This window comes from Lepidothrix coronata, unplaced genomic scaffold (genome assembly GCF_001604755.1).
Source record: "Lepidothrix coronata isolate B3197 unplaced genomic scaffold, Lepidothrix_coronata-1.0 Scaffold22, whole genome shotgun sequence".
Taxonomy (NCBI): domain Eukaryota; kingdom Metazoa; phylum Chordata; class Aves; order Passeriformes; family Pipridae; genus Lepidothrix; species Lepidothrix coronata.
In genome coordinates this window covers 4,711,619-4,729,995 of record NW_016690202.1, presented here as the reverse complement: position 1 = coordinate 4,729,995, position 18,377 = coordinate 4,711,619, and the positions used below count along the sequence as shown (strand labels likewise).

The 18,377-nt window shown below is 39.2% G+C and overlaps 1 protein-coding gene and 1 long non-coding RNA gene across 6 annotated transcripts in view; one reads left to right on the top strand and one right to left on the bottom strand.

The window, feature by feature from the left end:
* Positions 1-18,377, bottom strand: part of DOCK8 (dedicator of cytokinesis 8) — a 90,731-nt gene that overhangs the window by 60,625 nt on the left and 11,729 nt on the right. The window contains exons 2-7 of one of the 5 annotated variants that reach the window (XM_017808329.1): positions 16,697-16,785; positions 10,078-10,180; positions 6,416-6,591; positions 3,967-4,038; positions 629-752; positions 197-409 (exon numbers count right to left, since the gene is read on the bottom strand). In XM_017808329.1, coding sequence (XP_017663818.1) covers positions 197-409; positions 629-752; positions 3,967-4,038; positions 6,416-6,543 — 537 coding nt within the window. In that variant the 5' untranslated portion in view covers positions 6,544-6,591; positions 10,078-10,180; positions 16,697-16,785. Of the gene's footprint in view, positions 1-196; positions 410-628; positions 753-3,966; positions 4,039-6,415; positions 6,592-8,503; positions 8,660-9,724; positions 9,734-10,077; positions 10,181-15,819; positions 15,863-16,696; positions 16,786-18,377 lie in introns of those variants that run through there. The other 4 variants (XM_017808330.1, XM_017808328.1, XM_017808333.1 and 1 more) reach the window with 4 other exon arrangements.
* On the top strand, positions 15,958-17,227 carry LOC108494120. Its single transcript, XR_001873747.1, has 3 exons — positions 15,958-16,221; positions 16,751-16,937; positions 17,037-17,227. It is a non-coding gene; the product is annotated as an uncharacterized LOC108494120 (long non-coding RNA).

Below are 18,377 nucleotides of genomic sequence, written 5' to 3'. Positions count from 1 at the left end.
AGTTCAAATGCCCCCATGAAAACTGAAGACAGCTGACAGGAGCCCATGATGACATGCCTTCACCCTGTTATTATCCAAGGGAGACAGCTATCCAGGCCATAAACCCTGTGTTTGAACTGTGGTGCAGCTTTAACCTGACTAATGTCAGGACAGCCAGCTGGGGAAAACCAATAGGACAGCCAGCCTCCCAGCTCACCTCATCCACAGAGGGGTAGAGGGCGAGGAGCTCAGGGTGCCTGTTGGTGCGCCGTGCCTCCTCATTCTGCCTCTCAAACTCCTCAGCGCTGACGTGCCGCAGCAGATTCTCCAAGCGGGGGTCTGGCTGCAGGCTGCGGAGCTCGAAGTAAGAGGAGGCAAGGGTTGTCCTGGAGGCCTCCTCAGGGAGAGCATGGACGTGTTGCGGTCCCACCTGTTGGAAAGCAGCAAAATGGCAAGCTATGGCTTGAGCACCAGGGTGCCAGGGAACGACTCTTGGTGGTCTGGCAGAGGGAATCTTAATGCCGCCTCTGCCATGAGGCCTAATGGTGAGCATGGTGCTCCGTTTGATGCCATTACAGAGATCCTGGGATGATTCTTTTGAGGGAAGCTGCAGTGTTTGGTTACTTCTCCCAAAGTTAAGAAAATGTACCTGGAAACTTGCATCACCAGAATCCAGTGTTTCTGATTCAAAGGTTTGTTTTTGAAGCGTCTTGTGAAAATCTTTTCGGGATCCCCTATTTTTCAGGCTACACGTATCTGAATTCCCTTGGTTCCTTTCTCGGACAAGCCCAAGAAAGTCAGGATATCATGAGGAGGAGTTAAGGGAAAATAAAACAGAAAAGACAAATAAAAAAATATTAAAGAACTGTAAACATTGTTCTGCAAAAGAGCAGCACGGCACAGCTTTTATGCAAAAATGTGACATTTCATAACTTTAATTTCTTTTAACACACCACTGCAACTCTATCCTGTATATTAAGAACAGTTTTAAAAGGAAGAAAATTCATTCAGATCACTTTTGCAAAGACCATGAACCTGAGACAGCACCAAAACCAGATCTAAGTACAAATTCAGCCCTCATCTCCTCATTAGACACAGTGATTATTTCAGTGACCTTAAGAACATGGATTTGGATCACTTATCTTTTGGCTGGATCTGCTTCTGCAATTATACATCCAAAAGCTTAGTGCTCTTATCCTGGACCTAGCTAGCATCCCAAGTTAAACACAGGCAACAATCTACACCTTTCAAACAATGCCCGTTTTTGAAGAGGGCTATCGTTATGGCACAATGTAACGCCCTCTGCTGGTAACTTTGCAAAATTTTGCAGCAAGGTACCAATTTCAAGTTCCATTTTTGAGGCAGATAGAAAATCCGGAAAAAAAAGATACCAGAGACACCCAGAGCTCTGCTTCTTTCACTTTAGTATACAATTTGCTAAATCCTTTGATGGCCTTTTTACAAGCAGCCACCTTAGTTACATGATCCTGCTTTGTTCATTTGCCCTCCTAAGGCGATGGCTAAACATTTGAGTACTTTCATAAAGAAGCCACAATAAGCAATTATTGATCATGGAGACACCTTTTTTATTACATTTTGGGAGTAACTGAATTATATGCTCTGATGTGTTTTAGTTTTAATTGTTTGCATTTTAATCATTTACCAGTTCACTGCAATGAAAACTGAAGTCATAAAAGAGACAATCCCAGCTCTCCTTGGATGTGACCTTGTTTTGGAGCCACCATAATACCACAGAATGGAAGACAGGAATTCTGCATGACTTTAAGGTATTTAAGCATCCAAAAGAGGTTGTGTAGATAATTTTCTCACTACCTCCAGTGGCAAACGATTAATCAAGAAATTTATGTACCTGAGTTCACACTTTGCCTCTGGTTTACAAGCTACAATAGAGATGCCTTTCCCCTAAAGTACTCCTGGAAAATTTATTTATATTGTTTATTTATTTTGAAAAGCATGGTAGCAATTAAAACTCACCAAGTGGCAAACCATGCTTTTACCACACGTCAATTTAATGGCCACACACTGAATTAAGTAAATAGAATGAGGAAAAGGAACAAAGGACAACTAAAAGGAGAAACAGACAGGCACAGGAACAAGCCCCCCATGCAGCCTCTGGCAAAAACACATGGACTCCACCTGTGTCCAGCTTCTCTACCACATATTTCTCTGCTCTCGGGCACAAGGACCACCTCTGCTCACGCCACTCACTGAAGATTCCTCAGTCTCCTGTTCTGAACCTTCTCATTCATGAATGCATGAAAATCACTTACGCACTCCTCTCATCCATAGCTCACCAATCAGCAACCTATCCTATGAATCTGCTTCCTATGTAGGCAACTCCAGTTTTTCCAGCCTTTCTCAAGACAATGGAAAGCCTTCTATAATTACTTTTTTTCTCACTCCTCTCTTGATATCTTTTCTTCTCCTTCCTGTTCTGAGAATAGTGTCCAAGCACTAACATTAGATTACCAATAACAATCTATAATTTTTTTATGTGCCACTGCAGCATATTTGACACTGTCTTGTTCTTTCCAATTTTTAATAACTTGCTTGCATTGTTAGCCACAGCCATCAAAGCTCAGCTCTCTGGCATAGTCCATCATCATGTTTACCACAGAGTCCACTGCAAAAAAAGTTTCTGAATGCAAATTTACCTTATCTGAATGAATGAAATTCTAAAACACGCAACAAAACTTTCCACATATGTGTATTTCTATGGTTCCATTCACATTTCTACCAGTACACCTAAATGTAGAAACAGCTATGTTCTATTTTTCACCTTACCTACTTTACTGTTCATTCAACAAAGTGCATGAACAAAGCTGCACACTCGCTCTTTACAGTGTGCTCAGAACAATGCCGTGTGAAAGAGCAGCACAGATGGAGAGCCCGCAGAACCCATGAGCCTATTTTTGGTGACTCACTGTGAAACAGTTCTGAGAATTCAATCAATTTCATCAGCACCCCCGGAGGAAGTATCTTGATAACCCTCAGCAGCTGCTCCGCTGAGGAGCACAAGCTGTGCAGTTGAACAATGCAATTCCTTTACAATAACCAGGAGTCAACCCATACAGCACTGACTGCTGATGTACGTTATGTTAGAAAAGCAGAGAGCAGCAAGGGCGGGTGAAGGGGCACAACACAATGGCAGCAAATGTGCCAGCACTCCACTATCACCTGCTCCTACTGCTTCTTGAGAACAGGCTACGAGTGCATGAGGGGATGAATGGAAGTGTTACAGAAAAATAGAGCTCCAAAACCTTCTTTCTGAAGAACAAGATGGGGTGACGGGGAAGAAGGCAAGATATCCCCATTCCCCAGACTCCCCTAAGAGTCTGGGGACAGGCAACCTTGCATAGAAAACACTGACTGAGAGCGCCTTTCACATTTAACATATGTAATGGAAAATATAATATAATATAATATGGTAAATGAAAGGAAATTAAGTCACTTAGAAAGACTACAGATGCAGTTCTGTGTGTTGAATTACACTGACCTCAAATGCAGAAATAATTTTTTTTTACTTACGTAAAATAGTAAAGTAGGCTATAACACTAATAATCCCATGAATACACTCAGTCACTTCTGGGAAAGCCCATAGTCCTTGAGTTTTCGGATATCATTAGAAATCAGATTGTGTTGAATTTTCAGGGCATTGATAGGAGAAAAGCATGCAAATGTAATCTTTATCCCTGTTATCTTTCCTTTTAGTGGGATCACATTGTACTAGTATTCCTGATTTAGATAAATCAGCATTATATAAGTTGATGTGAATTTCTTCCTACTTAATTCCCAGAGTGCCTGATAATTAAGAAGCAGATGCAATAGCTCAGTGAAAAGTCAGTTCTTGTCTTCAACCACTGATTAAAATCATCGGTCTTTAGGATTACTTATAACAGCAAGATCTCCTCTCTGATAAATAAGATGGAATGTATTTTTGATTTTATTTAATTATATGTAGCTTACTTTCGATTCACAATCAGCCACTCACGGATATATGTCTGAACACAGTCTTTGACATGCGAGTCCAGTTCAACCCTGTGGAAAAAGCAACATATTGTAAATATTTTAGCACCTAAGTCATACTTTCAGGACAAAGAAATTTATATAAACATGCTGTTCAGAAAAAGGATTCTCTATTAGTCCTCTTCTGTGTATTTATTTTACTGCTAAACTATCGTTTGACATTCAAAAAATTCTGTGTACTGCATGAATTCCCTGATGCGTGTTTTTGTTACTGCGTTTATAAATTTACAAACATACATTAATAGAGGTAACCATGTGCTACACTATTTATTTCATAAATATAATATTGATGTTGATCCAAAATACACTTTCCATACAGAACATGTAATAGATTTGCAACTGATTACCAAGACCGGGTAACAGCTGATGTGGGTTCATGTATGCAGGACAGAGGCTTGGCTGATGCCAGGCTGCTCTGTGCCCCTGCCACCGTGGTTTCTGTATCTGGTTTGGGTGGGAGGTATGTTTGCAAGCAGGCAGCATGTTAACCCAGTTTGGTCAGTGGTATCTGCTTCCTGCTCTCGGTGCACAAAGACATCAAAGACTGCACTGCCTGCAGGCCAATCTTTGGTGCATGCTCCTTCTGTGTTCTCATCTTCCCTAACGTATCCTCGCATCCTTGATCAGGATTTTCTGTGAAAACACTAATATCAGTGATAGCAATGTGAACAGCTAAATGGCAAGCTGCTGTGTAAAAAAACCCTTAATGTCTCTGTGGTGTAAATCAGGCTTAAAACTGATTGTACGGCATGAGTCTACACGTTCTCCTATTGGAAAAACAAACAGATAATTTTCAAACATCGGGCTGTTTCAAACATCAGGCATGTTGGGAAGTAACCTTGGAAACAGGGAAAAATATTTCAGATCTAATTTCAAAAGCTGGATACTTTTTAAAATATTTTTGTTCATCATTTAAATAAATGGGAACTTCAAGCAGCAAAATATTCACTGTCTCCCACATCAATTCTCTCTCTCCAATGCACAGGAAAACAAGAATTCATTATAAAGATTGGAACTTTTTCTGTGAGTAAATTCAGGTGAAAATCACCTTTTCTGCAAAGGTTAGACAATCCCCTAGGAACTGTATGATTCTCAGGTGACTTAGTGTGACACCTCATCTCTACTGCCTTTGCTCTCCTGAATTTCCTGAGAGTTGCACTGGGCCAAGAAGAGACTTGCAGACCGAGACCTTGTTTAGAGAGGGATTCTCAGCTAGTTTACATACAGCTGGCAAAAATCATACGAACTTTGTTTCCTGCTTAGCCTCATTGCACTTAGTGTGTTGGGCAGAAAACACTGAACAAATACTGCTGTTGTATAGGTCTCTAATTTATACAGCTGGCTGGTGAATTAGAGCAGCCTGTAGCATTTGCAGGAACAGAGGGGAATGCAGGTCTGCCCTGTGAGCCAAGACACCATAAACTAAGTCTGTTTGTCCCTTCATTGTTCAGGCTCAACACAGCAGAGAATATAGACTGTGCTGTTCATTTCCTGAATAAACTGGTAGGAGTGCACCCCCCATCCCAAACACATTGCACACTTAGCCATCTTTACAGACATAACAGTTTGGGGCTAAACTGGTGCTGACTTCAAGTTTATCTCATGGTTACTGCTTGCAAAATTCAATAGGCCTTTGAGGTTCTACTTAAAGGTACCATTTACAGTGAAACAGTCCTTGAAGAGTATTTTGTATACGAACGATAGACTCACTTAAACCACATCAGAAAACTCTCTTATGGATTTTCTTATTCTGAAAAATTCTGTTGCTGATGATGTGCCTGTTTAAATATTTGCAGGACTGTTGAGTGCTACTGTCAGCACACGCTACCTATTTAATTGAAGCTGTTGAAAGCAGTGGAATTATTTTATCAGTGTCAGTCTGAAACCAAAAATTACTTCCACACTAGAAATTAACACTTTTTTTTCTCTCCAAACCTTGAGAAGTATGAACTATTTCGCCCCATTTAAGCAAGACAGTTACTGAGAAAGAGTCTTAGCGAGCTGATTAATGTCATGTAACACAAAGCTGAAAAAAGAAAAAAAAAAGTAAACCCCTTCAATCCTGTGCTTACTACATGATCAGAATCAACCTCCATCTCTGGCATCACAGCTGCAAAAATTAGTTTTCATACTATTCTCCTGCCCTTCTTTACTCTTATTTCTAGTTTACATCTATCTCATTTCTGCCGCTACCAACCAGCTTAGGAAGTTGTGTAAACACTTGCATAATTTTAAGAGTGCAAAGAGGCCTAACAGAATCAATGGCAAAGTTCAAACATTCATCAACTGTGTAGTGGATGGATGGATGGTAGAGTGAGGTGTTTGGATCAACATCTTCAGAACTATTTTTACACCTGCTGCATTTCAGAGGGAGAAAAACTCTCCTTACCCATCTTCTGGCACAGAAGGTTGCAAAGTCCTGCACTCTTTGGGTGTAAAGAGAACATCCAAGTCATCTTCAGGAAAGTCCCCAAGTTCTTGTGCTAGTTCTGAGTCCAAGTTGTTCAGCTGTGTCATTAGGAAGCCTTCAAAATCTACTGGGTCTACTGCGTCATAAAAGGAAGGCTAATGAGAAATAAAGAGGCATTTATTTTAGCAACAGATGGCTTTTCCTGATAGTGTAATTTAAGCTTATTTATTTAATTATTGTGATTGTCTCATTATGTATTAAACATCAGAAACAAACTTCTAACATTCTCACCTAGGAATAAAAAAGGGAAGGTGACCAAAATGACAATGACAGACAGCACTAGCTGGCAGGGAGCTGCCGATGGACAGGAGAGAGGAGACAAAACACATTGTGAATAACAAGGAAGTTAACTCTTCAGAGTTAAGGACCAACTAAAGACTGTGTGCTTTCAACTGCCAACAAAGTTGAGGACTATACTCAAAATCAGAAAAAATTATTATTTCTATTGGTTTTTTCTAACTATTTCAGTAAGAATGTTACTCATTTGTACATTATTGGAGTTCTAATTTTATCATATTTGTCAAGGGTTTGTGGAGTACATGTGTAAAATATTACACGGAACTACTAAAGTTGTTACTGCAAACCTGAGATATTCACCATTTCTACACCACATGGCATTGTTGTATCTCATTACATTTAATTAGCCATTTTTACACAGAATGTCTGATCAGAACAAAGCTCAACAAGTACAAGCTCTACCACTCATACACGCTATTAAGCTGTCTGGTTCTTTTCATCTGTTTAATGTCAAAAACAGAGGCAGAAAATCTTGTTTGATTTGGTACCTAGAGTTGTTTCATATACACATAAATGTGACTTCATATAAGTGTATGTTATTCTGCGTTCAGATAAAACTGAAAATTATTTTACTTGCTGTATAGTCAATAAAAATACTGTGTATCTCTTTAGGAAATAAAACATCTGTCCAGTTGAGTACAGAGACTAAAATCTCTTATAGTTGATTTTCTTGACAAGTCAAAAACAGATCTAAAAACTACAGCTTTAGAAAACTTATAGTTAATGTTCTGTGAGTTCCAGAAAGGCTGGTGAAACCTCAGCATAGTAAGAGCACAGAAAATTAGTTACAGCATTTGAATAATAGCACTGGAATAACTTTTATACTAGGAGGAAGAATTCTAGCAAACACTAGCTATCAAATCATCCTTGCCTGTAAAGAGCAAGGGTTGCATTGCACTTGCACTTTGATTAGCCCAAATACCTTTCACAAGGCTGTCTTCTGAAGCTGGTAGCAAAAAATACCTCTGTGGTGCTGTTGATGCGGAGTGAGAAAAAGAAGTCTCTGATATCAAAATTGCCTTTATATTCAACGATACTGTGGATACTGCTATTTTTTTTATTAATTATAAGCATAATATCCCTGAAGCTCTCCTACTGTACTGCCAGTGGGTAAAACATTACATGTTAGTGTATATACATGTACAAATTAGAGATGTAGAGATTTATAGATCTAAATATATTAAAAAATATATAAATAAAGTATATTAAAAATAAATATATCTTATATATTTAGACCTACTAAAAAAGTAAATCCCAAAAGGTTAAAGCAAAACTGCTTAAAATGTACATATACTACATCTTTTCAGTTGCTGAAGATGTAACGTTTTATATGCAAAATATTTTTGCTTAATTCAATCTAATTTTCAATTAAGCATTGCACTCCTTTTCAGAAATCACACTTTTCCATTCTGATGAGTCAAATCCATCGCATTTCATTGTCTTCTTTTTCTAGTTCAACTGTTAACAATAATCTTTAATCATTAGTAATATGTGCTTTTGACTATTGTAAATTAGAGACAAATGTAAAAAAGATAGTGTAAAAAGTAAATGCAGGTGGAGGGTAATGGTCTCCCTAACAATTGGTGCAAATTTTCAGAGGAAACAGAGATAATGGTTTAACTAAGAAGCCAACACTCCTGTTCACACATCATAGAAGTGTGCAAAACAATTTTATACAGAAAACGCCATAAATCATTACTGCAAACATACCTTTTTAAGGATGATGAATTAGAGGCATGTAGATTGTGACAGCACACAAAATGGCGGCTACGGTGTAATACTTGGTAAATGCAACGTTACCAAGTTTCTCAGGAGCAAAAGCAGTTGTCTGCATGCAGAAGAAGGAACCCAGCCTCTAACCGCAAGGAACAAGTTAGACACCACAGCATTTCAGATTAAGGAAGTGAGTAGTGGCGGGAGGCCCCAACACACAGGAAGCAACTGCTTACATCTAGTGTTCTACATCTTTCACATTCACTGGTGCACAAAGACTTTTCCTGCTTCTACTTACCAGGTCTCACAAAAAGAAATAAAAATTAAAAGGGTAGGGAGAAGAAGAGTACCAAAATTGTAGTTAGTTTCATTTACGCCATAGTATGTTTGTAGAATACGTATACTACTGAAAGGCAATAAAAAGATCTGGGATTTTTCCCCTTTGTCATAAGGGCAGTGTCATAGGGCTGGAGATGATTTGGAGGCATATAACAGTTGACTCAATTATATCTATGCCAATCAGGGCATTTCTCACTTAACATGATTTCTCTACAGCACTGAAGAAGAGTCAGTGTGCTGTCCCTGCTGCTAGCCCTGCAAACGGTGTATTAAGTCAAGATAATTGAGCCTCCACCTTTCTTTTTTCTCTCTGTGTGGGTTTTGGCAAGGGTACAGATAATTTTCCTCACAGTAAATATTATGGGGCTGTGTTTTGGATTTATGCTGAAAACAGTTTGATAACACAGTGATGTTTTCATTATCGCTGAGCAGTGCTTACAAAGAGCCAAGACTTCTGCTCCTCACACCACCCTATCAGTGCAGAGATGTACAAGAAGCTGGGAGGGGACACAGCCGGGACAGTTGACCCCAACTGACCACAGGGATATTTCAGACCATAAGGAATCATGCTCAGTATATAAAACCGGAGGAAGAAGGAGGAAGGGGGGAATGTTCAGAATGATAGCATTTGTCTTCCCAAGTCACCATCATGCATGCTGGAGCCCTGCTCTCCTGGAGATGGCTAAACACCTGCCTGCCTGTGGGAAGTGGTGACTGAATTCCTTGTTTTGTTTTGCTTGTGCACAAGGCTTTTGCTTTACCTATTAAACTGTCTTTTCCTCAACCCATGAGTTTTCTCACTTTTACTCTTCCTATTCTCTCCCCAATCGCACCAGGAGGAGAGAGGTGGGGTGAGTGAGAGGCTGTATTGGAGCTTACCTGCTGCCTGGCAACAACCTCCCTTTGCAAATGACCTGTGATCACCACACAAAGCATTTACTTGATGAACCTGAATGTTTCCAACAAGGAAAGAATGTAATATACTCCAACATTTACTAATTAACTTTGATTTATAGTAATATACAAAAAGACTATCTATTTCAGGCTCCAAGGAACATTCTCGGTTTTTTCAAATGCATAATTTCCTCAGCTCACCTGAGAGTACTTTTTACCAGTTTCAGATAGAAGATAGTGGAAAGCAGGACAACTTCAGAAAATCACTTTATTTACCCTAAAACCATCAAGCAATGTAGATGCCAAATCAGTGTAAAGAAGATGAACACAAAACTTACCAGATGAAGTGCAGAAAAGCCAGGGGTGCTTAAACTTCGTTGACAGAACTGTGTAAAGCCTGGTTGGAGAGTAAATTGCTTTCTTATTTCTGCAGAAGAGTGCCTTTAATTAAGCAGAGAAAAATCCTTGTAATTACAATTATTCCCATACAAATACCAAATGCCAGAGTTTAGTCAATTTGGTCTCCTGTCCCAGTGTTTAGAAGTGCATTTTGGTGATGGTCTAGACTCCTCTTGTCTTGTAGTTGATGCAAACTTTAAAAAACATTTGCGGTTCTATATAATTAAGATTCTGTCACTGTTCCAACAGATTTCTATCACTATATAGCAACCCTCACAACTGGGAAAAGCTATGCAAGAAAGAACAACCTTGCCCTTAAGTGAAGTGTGACTGCAACCCAGATAGCAATACTTGCAAGATTCACTTCTGCAAAGCAGAAATACAGGATAATAAAGCAGAGGAAGGAAAATGAACATCACAGAGGCAAATATTTTAATTGATCAAGGGATAAAAACAAGACAAGACCACTCACTGAACAGTGTAAGCCCAGACTTACGCTAATAATGCAGTTTGCCGTGAAAAGCCCAAGACAAACCAAAGTATGAATTTAAAAATCAGCCCACACTGTATCAGCTGAACACTTGAGGGAAAGCCTTCTTAAGTGTTAATTAACCAATCTCATTGGAAGCAGAAAGTGGCCAGTACAGAATTCTTCAGTAATCCCAGGTTGATGATAATGTACCCAGTCTGAAAATTCAGTAATCAGAGCAGCTTGGTCATTTTTCATAAAAACTAATAAATTAATATTTATTTAGTTTAGAATAATCAGTTTAAGAATAATCAGATATGAAATGGTAAAACATCTACAATATATTTCACCATGAGTGTTCAGGATAAGACTTTTAACACAAAATGCAGTTAAGCAGATTTCAATTAAAAATAATAGCCTGCAGCCCACCAGGGCAGTCAAATGGGAGACAGGAAAATAGAGAGGTAAAAAGACATTCCCTGTCATATGACACTCTTCCAACTCCAGGAAGCATTAACAGACATCTTAGAAGCACCAGATACCACTGGACAGTCTGCCTGCTTGGTCTACACTTTCTCTCCTCTGTGGCCTCCTGATTCCTATGACTTATGTACCTATTCTGTGACACTTACTACTGCTTTTCTTAGCAAGCATGACAAAAATCGAAACATGGCTCAATGCATTTCTGCTCATGTTAAGAGACAGGCACTTTACAGAAGGTATTGTATTAAAGGTATTAGAGGTATTAGGCCTGATTGAGAAAACAAAATTTGCATAAATGAGAGTAGTTCCTTGTAGACCAAAAGACCATGCCAGGTGTGAGTGGGACATCGCTCCAACCTGAAGGCAGAAGTAATTGCAGACAGAATAAAGCCAGAGTTACAAAGAGAAGAGGTCCATTTGGAAGAGAATTTTCTACTCATCACTGACATACCAAAAATAAAAATGGGATTTTTTTAAAGGATATTCAATAATTATATAAGCAACAAGCCATGTAGGGAAAGTAACAAATTCTGTGCACTCCTTATATTATCTTTGACCTATTAAAAAAAACCAAACCAAACAAAACAAACCTGCTTGTATATTAGGGGTACTGTTACTCGTTTTTCCACTGCAAATAATCTGTGATAATGAATGTATGTACAAAACTCAAATTATTCAAAATTATTAATTTCCTGCAAACAGAGTCAGTTTCTACCTTGTGTAGAAGTATCTGTTACTGATGAAAATAACACATGTACTAGCAGATGTTGGCTTAATGTATGTAAAAAAGTCTATTGCAGAAGTTGCTGCTGTAAACAATTATATAAGTCATCCCTGAACTACACCAGATATGGGGTCATCAGACCCTTTGAAGAGAAAACTGTATGAATTTTCAACTACACAAGAGGAAGCACAAATATGGATGAAGTGCCAAATTTGCTGTCTGGTAAAAGCTTGTGCAAGGCCAGCTAATTGAGAGCAATACATTTCTCAGGAGCACTGACATCAGTTCCACTGTCTCACCAGTAGAAATAACCTGCAAACTAAATCAGTCCAATGGACAACAAATTTTGTAATCTATAATGGTGACTTTCTGATAAGAATAGTTCAGTTGATTGATTTCATAGTTTTCCTGTGACTGAAGGAAGAAAGGGAGAAGAAATACAGTAAGAATAACAGCAAAATACACTAAGAAGACAGTAAAATTTGTTTGAACCAATTCAGAAATGATTGGCTAGATCTGCTAGGATTATACAACTGAAAGACACAGCTGCTAAAAGACACTAAACCACAAGCACAAGTTAGGTACACTGACATGGAGAAACAAGCATAGAAACTCTGGAAAACTTGAGAAGTGAGGTGTAAACAGAGGTCCTTCTGGATGGTTCTTTGATAATGCCAGAGTGGTTGTTGTCTGTGACATGCCTGTTTTCTGACCAAATAACTACCTTAGACACTGTCCCTTGTACCTTCAGGAAAATGGTGGTTCATATTAACCTAGTGCATGTCATGCCCTAGCTTTTGTGGAGGCTGCAGTCCATCTATGCCATGGCTATACTTTTACCCTCCTTGTCTGTACAGCAGCCCTGTCTGATTTTGAGGAGAGCTTTACAGTCACCCTTAGCTGCAACAAGGTCTATTTATGTGCTAAAAAGCCATAAGAAAAGAAGGCAATAAGAAATGAAGGCAAGTCACTGAAAAATCTGAGAAAAACCCTGTGGTTTCCATCCACAGCAAGGGGAGCATGAAACTTCACTAAACATTAAAATGTACATCACCTTAGACATGCCTGTTTGTCAATAGTCTGATGATGAAGTGCATGGTGTGCAACCAGAAAATGTGGACTGTAGAAAACTATGGTCCAAAAAGTTTGGCAATTATTGGTGTATTATTGGCAATTATTAGGAGATGATGAACAGCCAATATGGATTTATCAAAGGGCAGTCACATAAAGCAAATCTAATGCTTTTCTGTGATAGTTTAACTGGTTCAGTAACGCTCTTGATACTGTCCCTCATGACATTCCTATAAGCAAAGTAAAGAGATAGTGGCTAGATAGAATCATCACAGCTGGTTCCAGAACTGGTTAATAAAACATATTCAAGGCATAGTCATCAATAGTTCAAAAGAAGATTACAAAGAAATTTTACTGTGAGAAGCAAGTTAATTTTTCCTCAGTCTAGTTCCAGTACATACTTTATTTTACAACATGGATGATGATTTAGATAACACAGGACTAAAAGCTGGGCATCACATCACACTAAAATACTCTCTAAAGTATTGCAGAAACAGTCGGAAATCAGCACAGCTAAATTCAATAACAATAAATGTAAAGCCCTAAACTTAGGAAGGAAAAAAAATCAAACGCAGAAATACAGAAAGGAAAATTAACTGTCTAAAAAAATAGCATGCCATTTACTGGGAAGTATATGGGGATACTTACTAACAAAGTACCACAAGCAATGAAAAAGTGATGTTATTTCTGTTAATTTAAGCCAACGAGACAGTGCTTAGGCTGATTTACACTCCTATAACACCGCAGAGTGAGGTACAATAAAATCTAAAAGGCTTCAAAAGACCGCAGTCAGAATGCTAAAACTTTTGGGAAGGATGACCCACGAGGAAAGACTGAAAAAACAGATGTGTCATAAAACAGATGATGGGAGACAGCAGTTGTCCTTGACTGTGTGAAAGGTAGCAAGGTGTAAAGAAAACAGTGAGTAATTCATATCCATGGAGAGAAAAAGTAATGTGCTTAAATTGAAGCAAGAAAGTGCTAATAAGTTACTAGGAAAAAAGTTCCTACTGCAACAGGAAGGAACTGGCTGATGTTGATGCCAAGCCATTTTCCATCATATTTGAAAAGTCATGGTGGTCAGGTGAAGTCCCAGCTATCTGGAAAAAGGGAAACATTGCTCTCTTTTTTTAAAAAGGAGAGAAAGGAAGATCTGGGGAACTGCACACTGGCAAGACTCATCTCTGTGCCCAGCAAGATCATGGAGTAGATACTCATGAGAGTAATGTTAAGGCACATGCAAGACAAGGAGGTGATCCAGGGCTGCCAACACAGCTTTACTAAGGGCAAACTGTACCTAGCCAATCTGGCAGCCTTCTATGATGGAGTGTCTGCAATGGTCCACAACTAAAGAGCTATGGATGGCATATACCTTTGTTTGTTTGTGTAAGGCCTTCGATGTGGTCCCACATGACATTTTATCTCCAAATTGGAGAGACATGGCTATGATGGATAGACTATCCAGTGGATAAGAAATTGGTTGGAGAGACATCGCCAAAGAGTTGCAGTTGACAGCTGTTGTGGAGCCTCCAGGCGGAGGCGAGTGAGGAGTGGTGTCTTTCAGGGCTCAGACTGGTTCTCTTCAATATCTTCATCAAGACATCAACAGGAGGTTTGCAGATAACATGAAGCCGCGTGGTGCAGTTTACACAACAAAAGGAAGGGATGCCATCCCGATGGACCCAGACAAGCTTGAGAAGTGGGCCCACAAGAACCCCATGAAGTTCAACAAGTCCAAGTGCAAAGTGCTGCCCTCGGGTCAGGACAATTCCAGTCACAAGTACAAACTGATAGAAGAACTCACTGAGAGCAGTCCTATAGAAAAAGAATTGGGGATTCTCATGGATGAAAACCTGGACATGAGCTGGCAATGTGTGTTCACGGCCCAGAATGCCAACCACATCCCGGGCTGCATCAAAAGGTAACTGGTCAGCAAGTTGAGGGAGGGGATTTTGTCTCTACTATGCCCTTGTGAGACCTGCCTATACTACTGCATCCAGGTCTAGGGTCCTTAGAACAATAAAGACATGGATCTGTTGAAGCAGGTCCAAAGGAGGGCAATGGAGGTGATCAGAGGGCTGGAGCACCTCTCCAGCCAAAGACAGGTTGAGAGAGCTGGCATTGTTCAGCCTGGAGAAATCTCTGGGGGGACCTCATTGTGGCCTTTCAGTACCTAAAGGAAGCACGTTTAAAGAAGGGAGAGCAACTTTTCACACAGGCAAATCATGACTAGGCTTCGTGAATGAAGATTTAGGAAGGCTCTATCCACATTTGTTACAGGCACGCTGGTGGCTTATGAGGCCAATATGAGATAGACATATCCGATTGCAACACAGGCAAATAGTGATAGGACAAAGGGGGAACAGTTTGAAACCGATAGAGGAGAGATATAGATTAGATGTCAGGAAGAAATTCTTTACTGTGAAGATGGGGATGCACTGGACAGGCTGCCCAGAGAAGTTGTGGATGCCCCCATCCCTGGAAGTGTTCAAGGCCAGATTGCATGGGGCTCTAAGCAACCTGATCTAGTTGGTGGTATCCCTGCAATGAAGGGGAGGGTTGGATCTAGATGATCTTTATGGTACTTTCCAGCCCAAACAATTCTGTGATACTAAGTAGCCAAGTAAGTAGCTAAGTAAGAATGCACAGTGACAAGAGCACAGTGGTGTAAATCATGTCTCTGAACTACCTGGAGCAATAGCATCTGGGCAACTGCAACCCTTTCTAAGACCAGCAACGGGACTCAGCAGTGTCAATAGCTCTACAGACCACCTATACTGACAGCTGTCCCTTTTCACCAGCTGAAACTAAAAAGGTGTAGATTTGGTGAAGATTTTTTCACAAAGGTCATTGCTGAATTCACAGTTCATCACCATTCACATGGCATGTTGAAAAATAGTGTAAGCCTGTAGAAAGATAGGAGATGATAGCAACCTATGGATCTTCTGGAGGTTTTAGGTCCTTGGCTGAACCATGGTGTTGGAGCAAAATAACATCAACTGGAACTCATTGTTCCACTCTATGATGTCATGACCCTACCTGAATGATGAGGACATACTTCTCTGATGCAAATATTGAAAAAGCTGGAACTCACCAGACTTCCTGATCCACCCAAAAAAACTCAATCAGCCAAAACAAAACCCAAAACCAAAACTGGTGCTGCTTAATCCAAATTTCACCAGTGTCTGTCCCACAAGTAGATGTAAAACTTCAGTAACTGCTAACAAAAAGTTGAAACAGAGTCTGTATTTCACAAATACTCTCCAATGCAAAGTGTAGAGTTTGCATAATATATTAAAACAACAGTATAACCAAAATAACAGACTACACCTGGAGGTACTTAAAATTAAATTCATCTTGTAGGTCAAATTCTGGGATGTTTCTCAGGGTAGAGCTCATTGAAGGACTGGGAATTTGGAGATTTGGGTTATTAGTTGGGCCTAGATGAGGTATCAGGAAAGGAAAATAAAACAGCCATTTATTTTCTCCCTTTAACATATGTTAGATCTGTGGCTGAATACTGCTGGTTCTATAATTAAAATTATATAAATGCTTATAATGCAAAAGCTGGTTCTGCAGTTTCATTGAAATTCTGCTCAATGATATAGGTCTTTGAAATATGTAGTTTAAAAGCAGGCACAATGGGTATTTTGTTAATATATATATATAATATGAAAATTTCAACAGAGAGCAGCAATTTAGAAATAAAAGAGAAAGAGAACAGCTTTAAAGATCACCTATTAACTGCAAATCACAAACTTCATAAGAAAAAAAACATGCCTATTGGATGAAATTCTCCAAAGTTACTTACTATTAGAAGAGAGGCAGGAAGTGTAATCCTTAACAACCTTACAATCCCTTCCAGCAGACTGAGGAACAGTGAATTGTCTTCTGCAAAAGCTGCATACACAATTAGACAGCAAGGAAAGATGGAAAAAAACGAATAAAAAGAGAGTACAAGAACTATCCCCAAAGATGGAGAAACATTCACATTGAAATGTACACAGATGGCGGAATCATAAAGCAAAATAGTGAAAACTTTTACTTAGCAGGTAAAATATTCAGTCTTGGCTACCCTGAGGAACAATCCCTTTCATCTGATACTGACACACAAAATTCACAACTAACTTTTGGGTTTTTTCTGACCCTAGGATGAAACTGCTCCAGTTACAGCTGAAAACAAGCAACTAAAAAAGCTCTGGAAGAGAAAAATACAACAATTACCTACTGCTCTCCTTCACTCCCACATGCAAACACACACAAAGTTTTGGGCAATGATCCAGATCTTTAACTAGCAAATATGGGAATGTTGTTTAGAAGTCCTTTTCTTACCGCCAGTGGAACTGCCTGTTTTTCTTGTAAGTTTCTAATTAGTCCTTAAAGCAGCAGAGCTCTACTTTGTTAGTCACTGTTTACAGCAGTGGTCGATCTGAACTCGCTGCTGTTTCCTTGATGGCTGCAGCAGGCTGTACGACCTCAGGCACACACCTACTTCGGAGTCTACCACATTAAGACTGTATCAGCTAAAGCAATAAAGATCCTATTTGAGATGGTTGAAATTTAACAACAATCTTCCTACAAGAAATGGTGCGGGAATAAAGAAAGAAATCTAGAAGAGGAAATCGTTGAGTTCATCATGCTGTCAACAACTTGCTATAAAGTAAAATGGGCAAGAGGTCAATTTTTATTTTTGTCCCAGGTCATGTATGACATTTATTAAGTGACTGGTTTTCTATGCCTTTCAGTTTTGCTGTTTCTCCCTCAGGAGGAGACATAAGCACACATAAAAATAATTTTTAAATCCTAGCTATGCAGAGAAACTGAAGACTTATGATTTGGTACTGACGAACAATGCTTTTATGCACTTTTTATTCACTATATGGAAACTGTGCAAAAGCTATTTGAGAAGACACTGCGTATGCATAGGTGACTGGTTGGCTGTTGCAATGAAAGTGGTTTTAGGTGTAATGTTTCATATGATAGTTTAGTGGTACTTCTGGAAATCAGAGACTATAAATCAATCTTATCTGTCATCCTATTACAGACTTAAACTGATATGCAGTACAAACTTTCTAATTAATATCTCATGTGTGCTAATTAACCATCCTAATAGAAGATAAATGTGTGAAAACATCAGAATTCTTTTTTGTCCCCGCTGCCTTAATATCTATCAGCATACAGCAATATGTATGCAAATCTTTCATTCTGAAGGGATTAACCTCAGTTTATCTGAGGATCATTTTCTGTGGTTGGTCAGAACACTCTCTGCTTATATTAGTGCCTCATTATTTTCTTTCAACCAAGATGTCTGAAGAAAGGCTTTCTAACAAATGTGCCACTAAAGTCTCTAGATGATTCTCCACGTTTATATTCCATTGCAAAACTTTGCCTTCTTTCCCCCCTCCTTTTTTTTTCCCCTTCCCCTTGTTCTTTGCTAAACTGTTTAAAAGTCTTCCAAAAGCTTAGATTCTCTGCAACAACGATAATGGCAA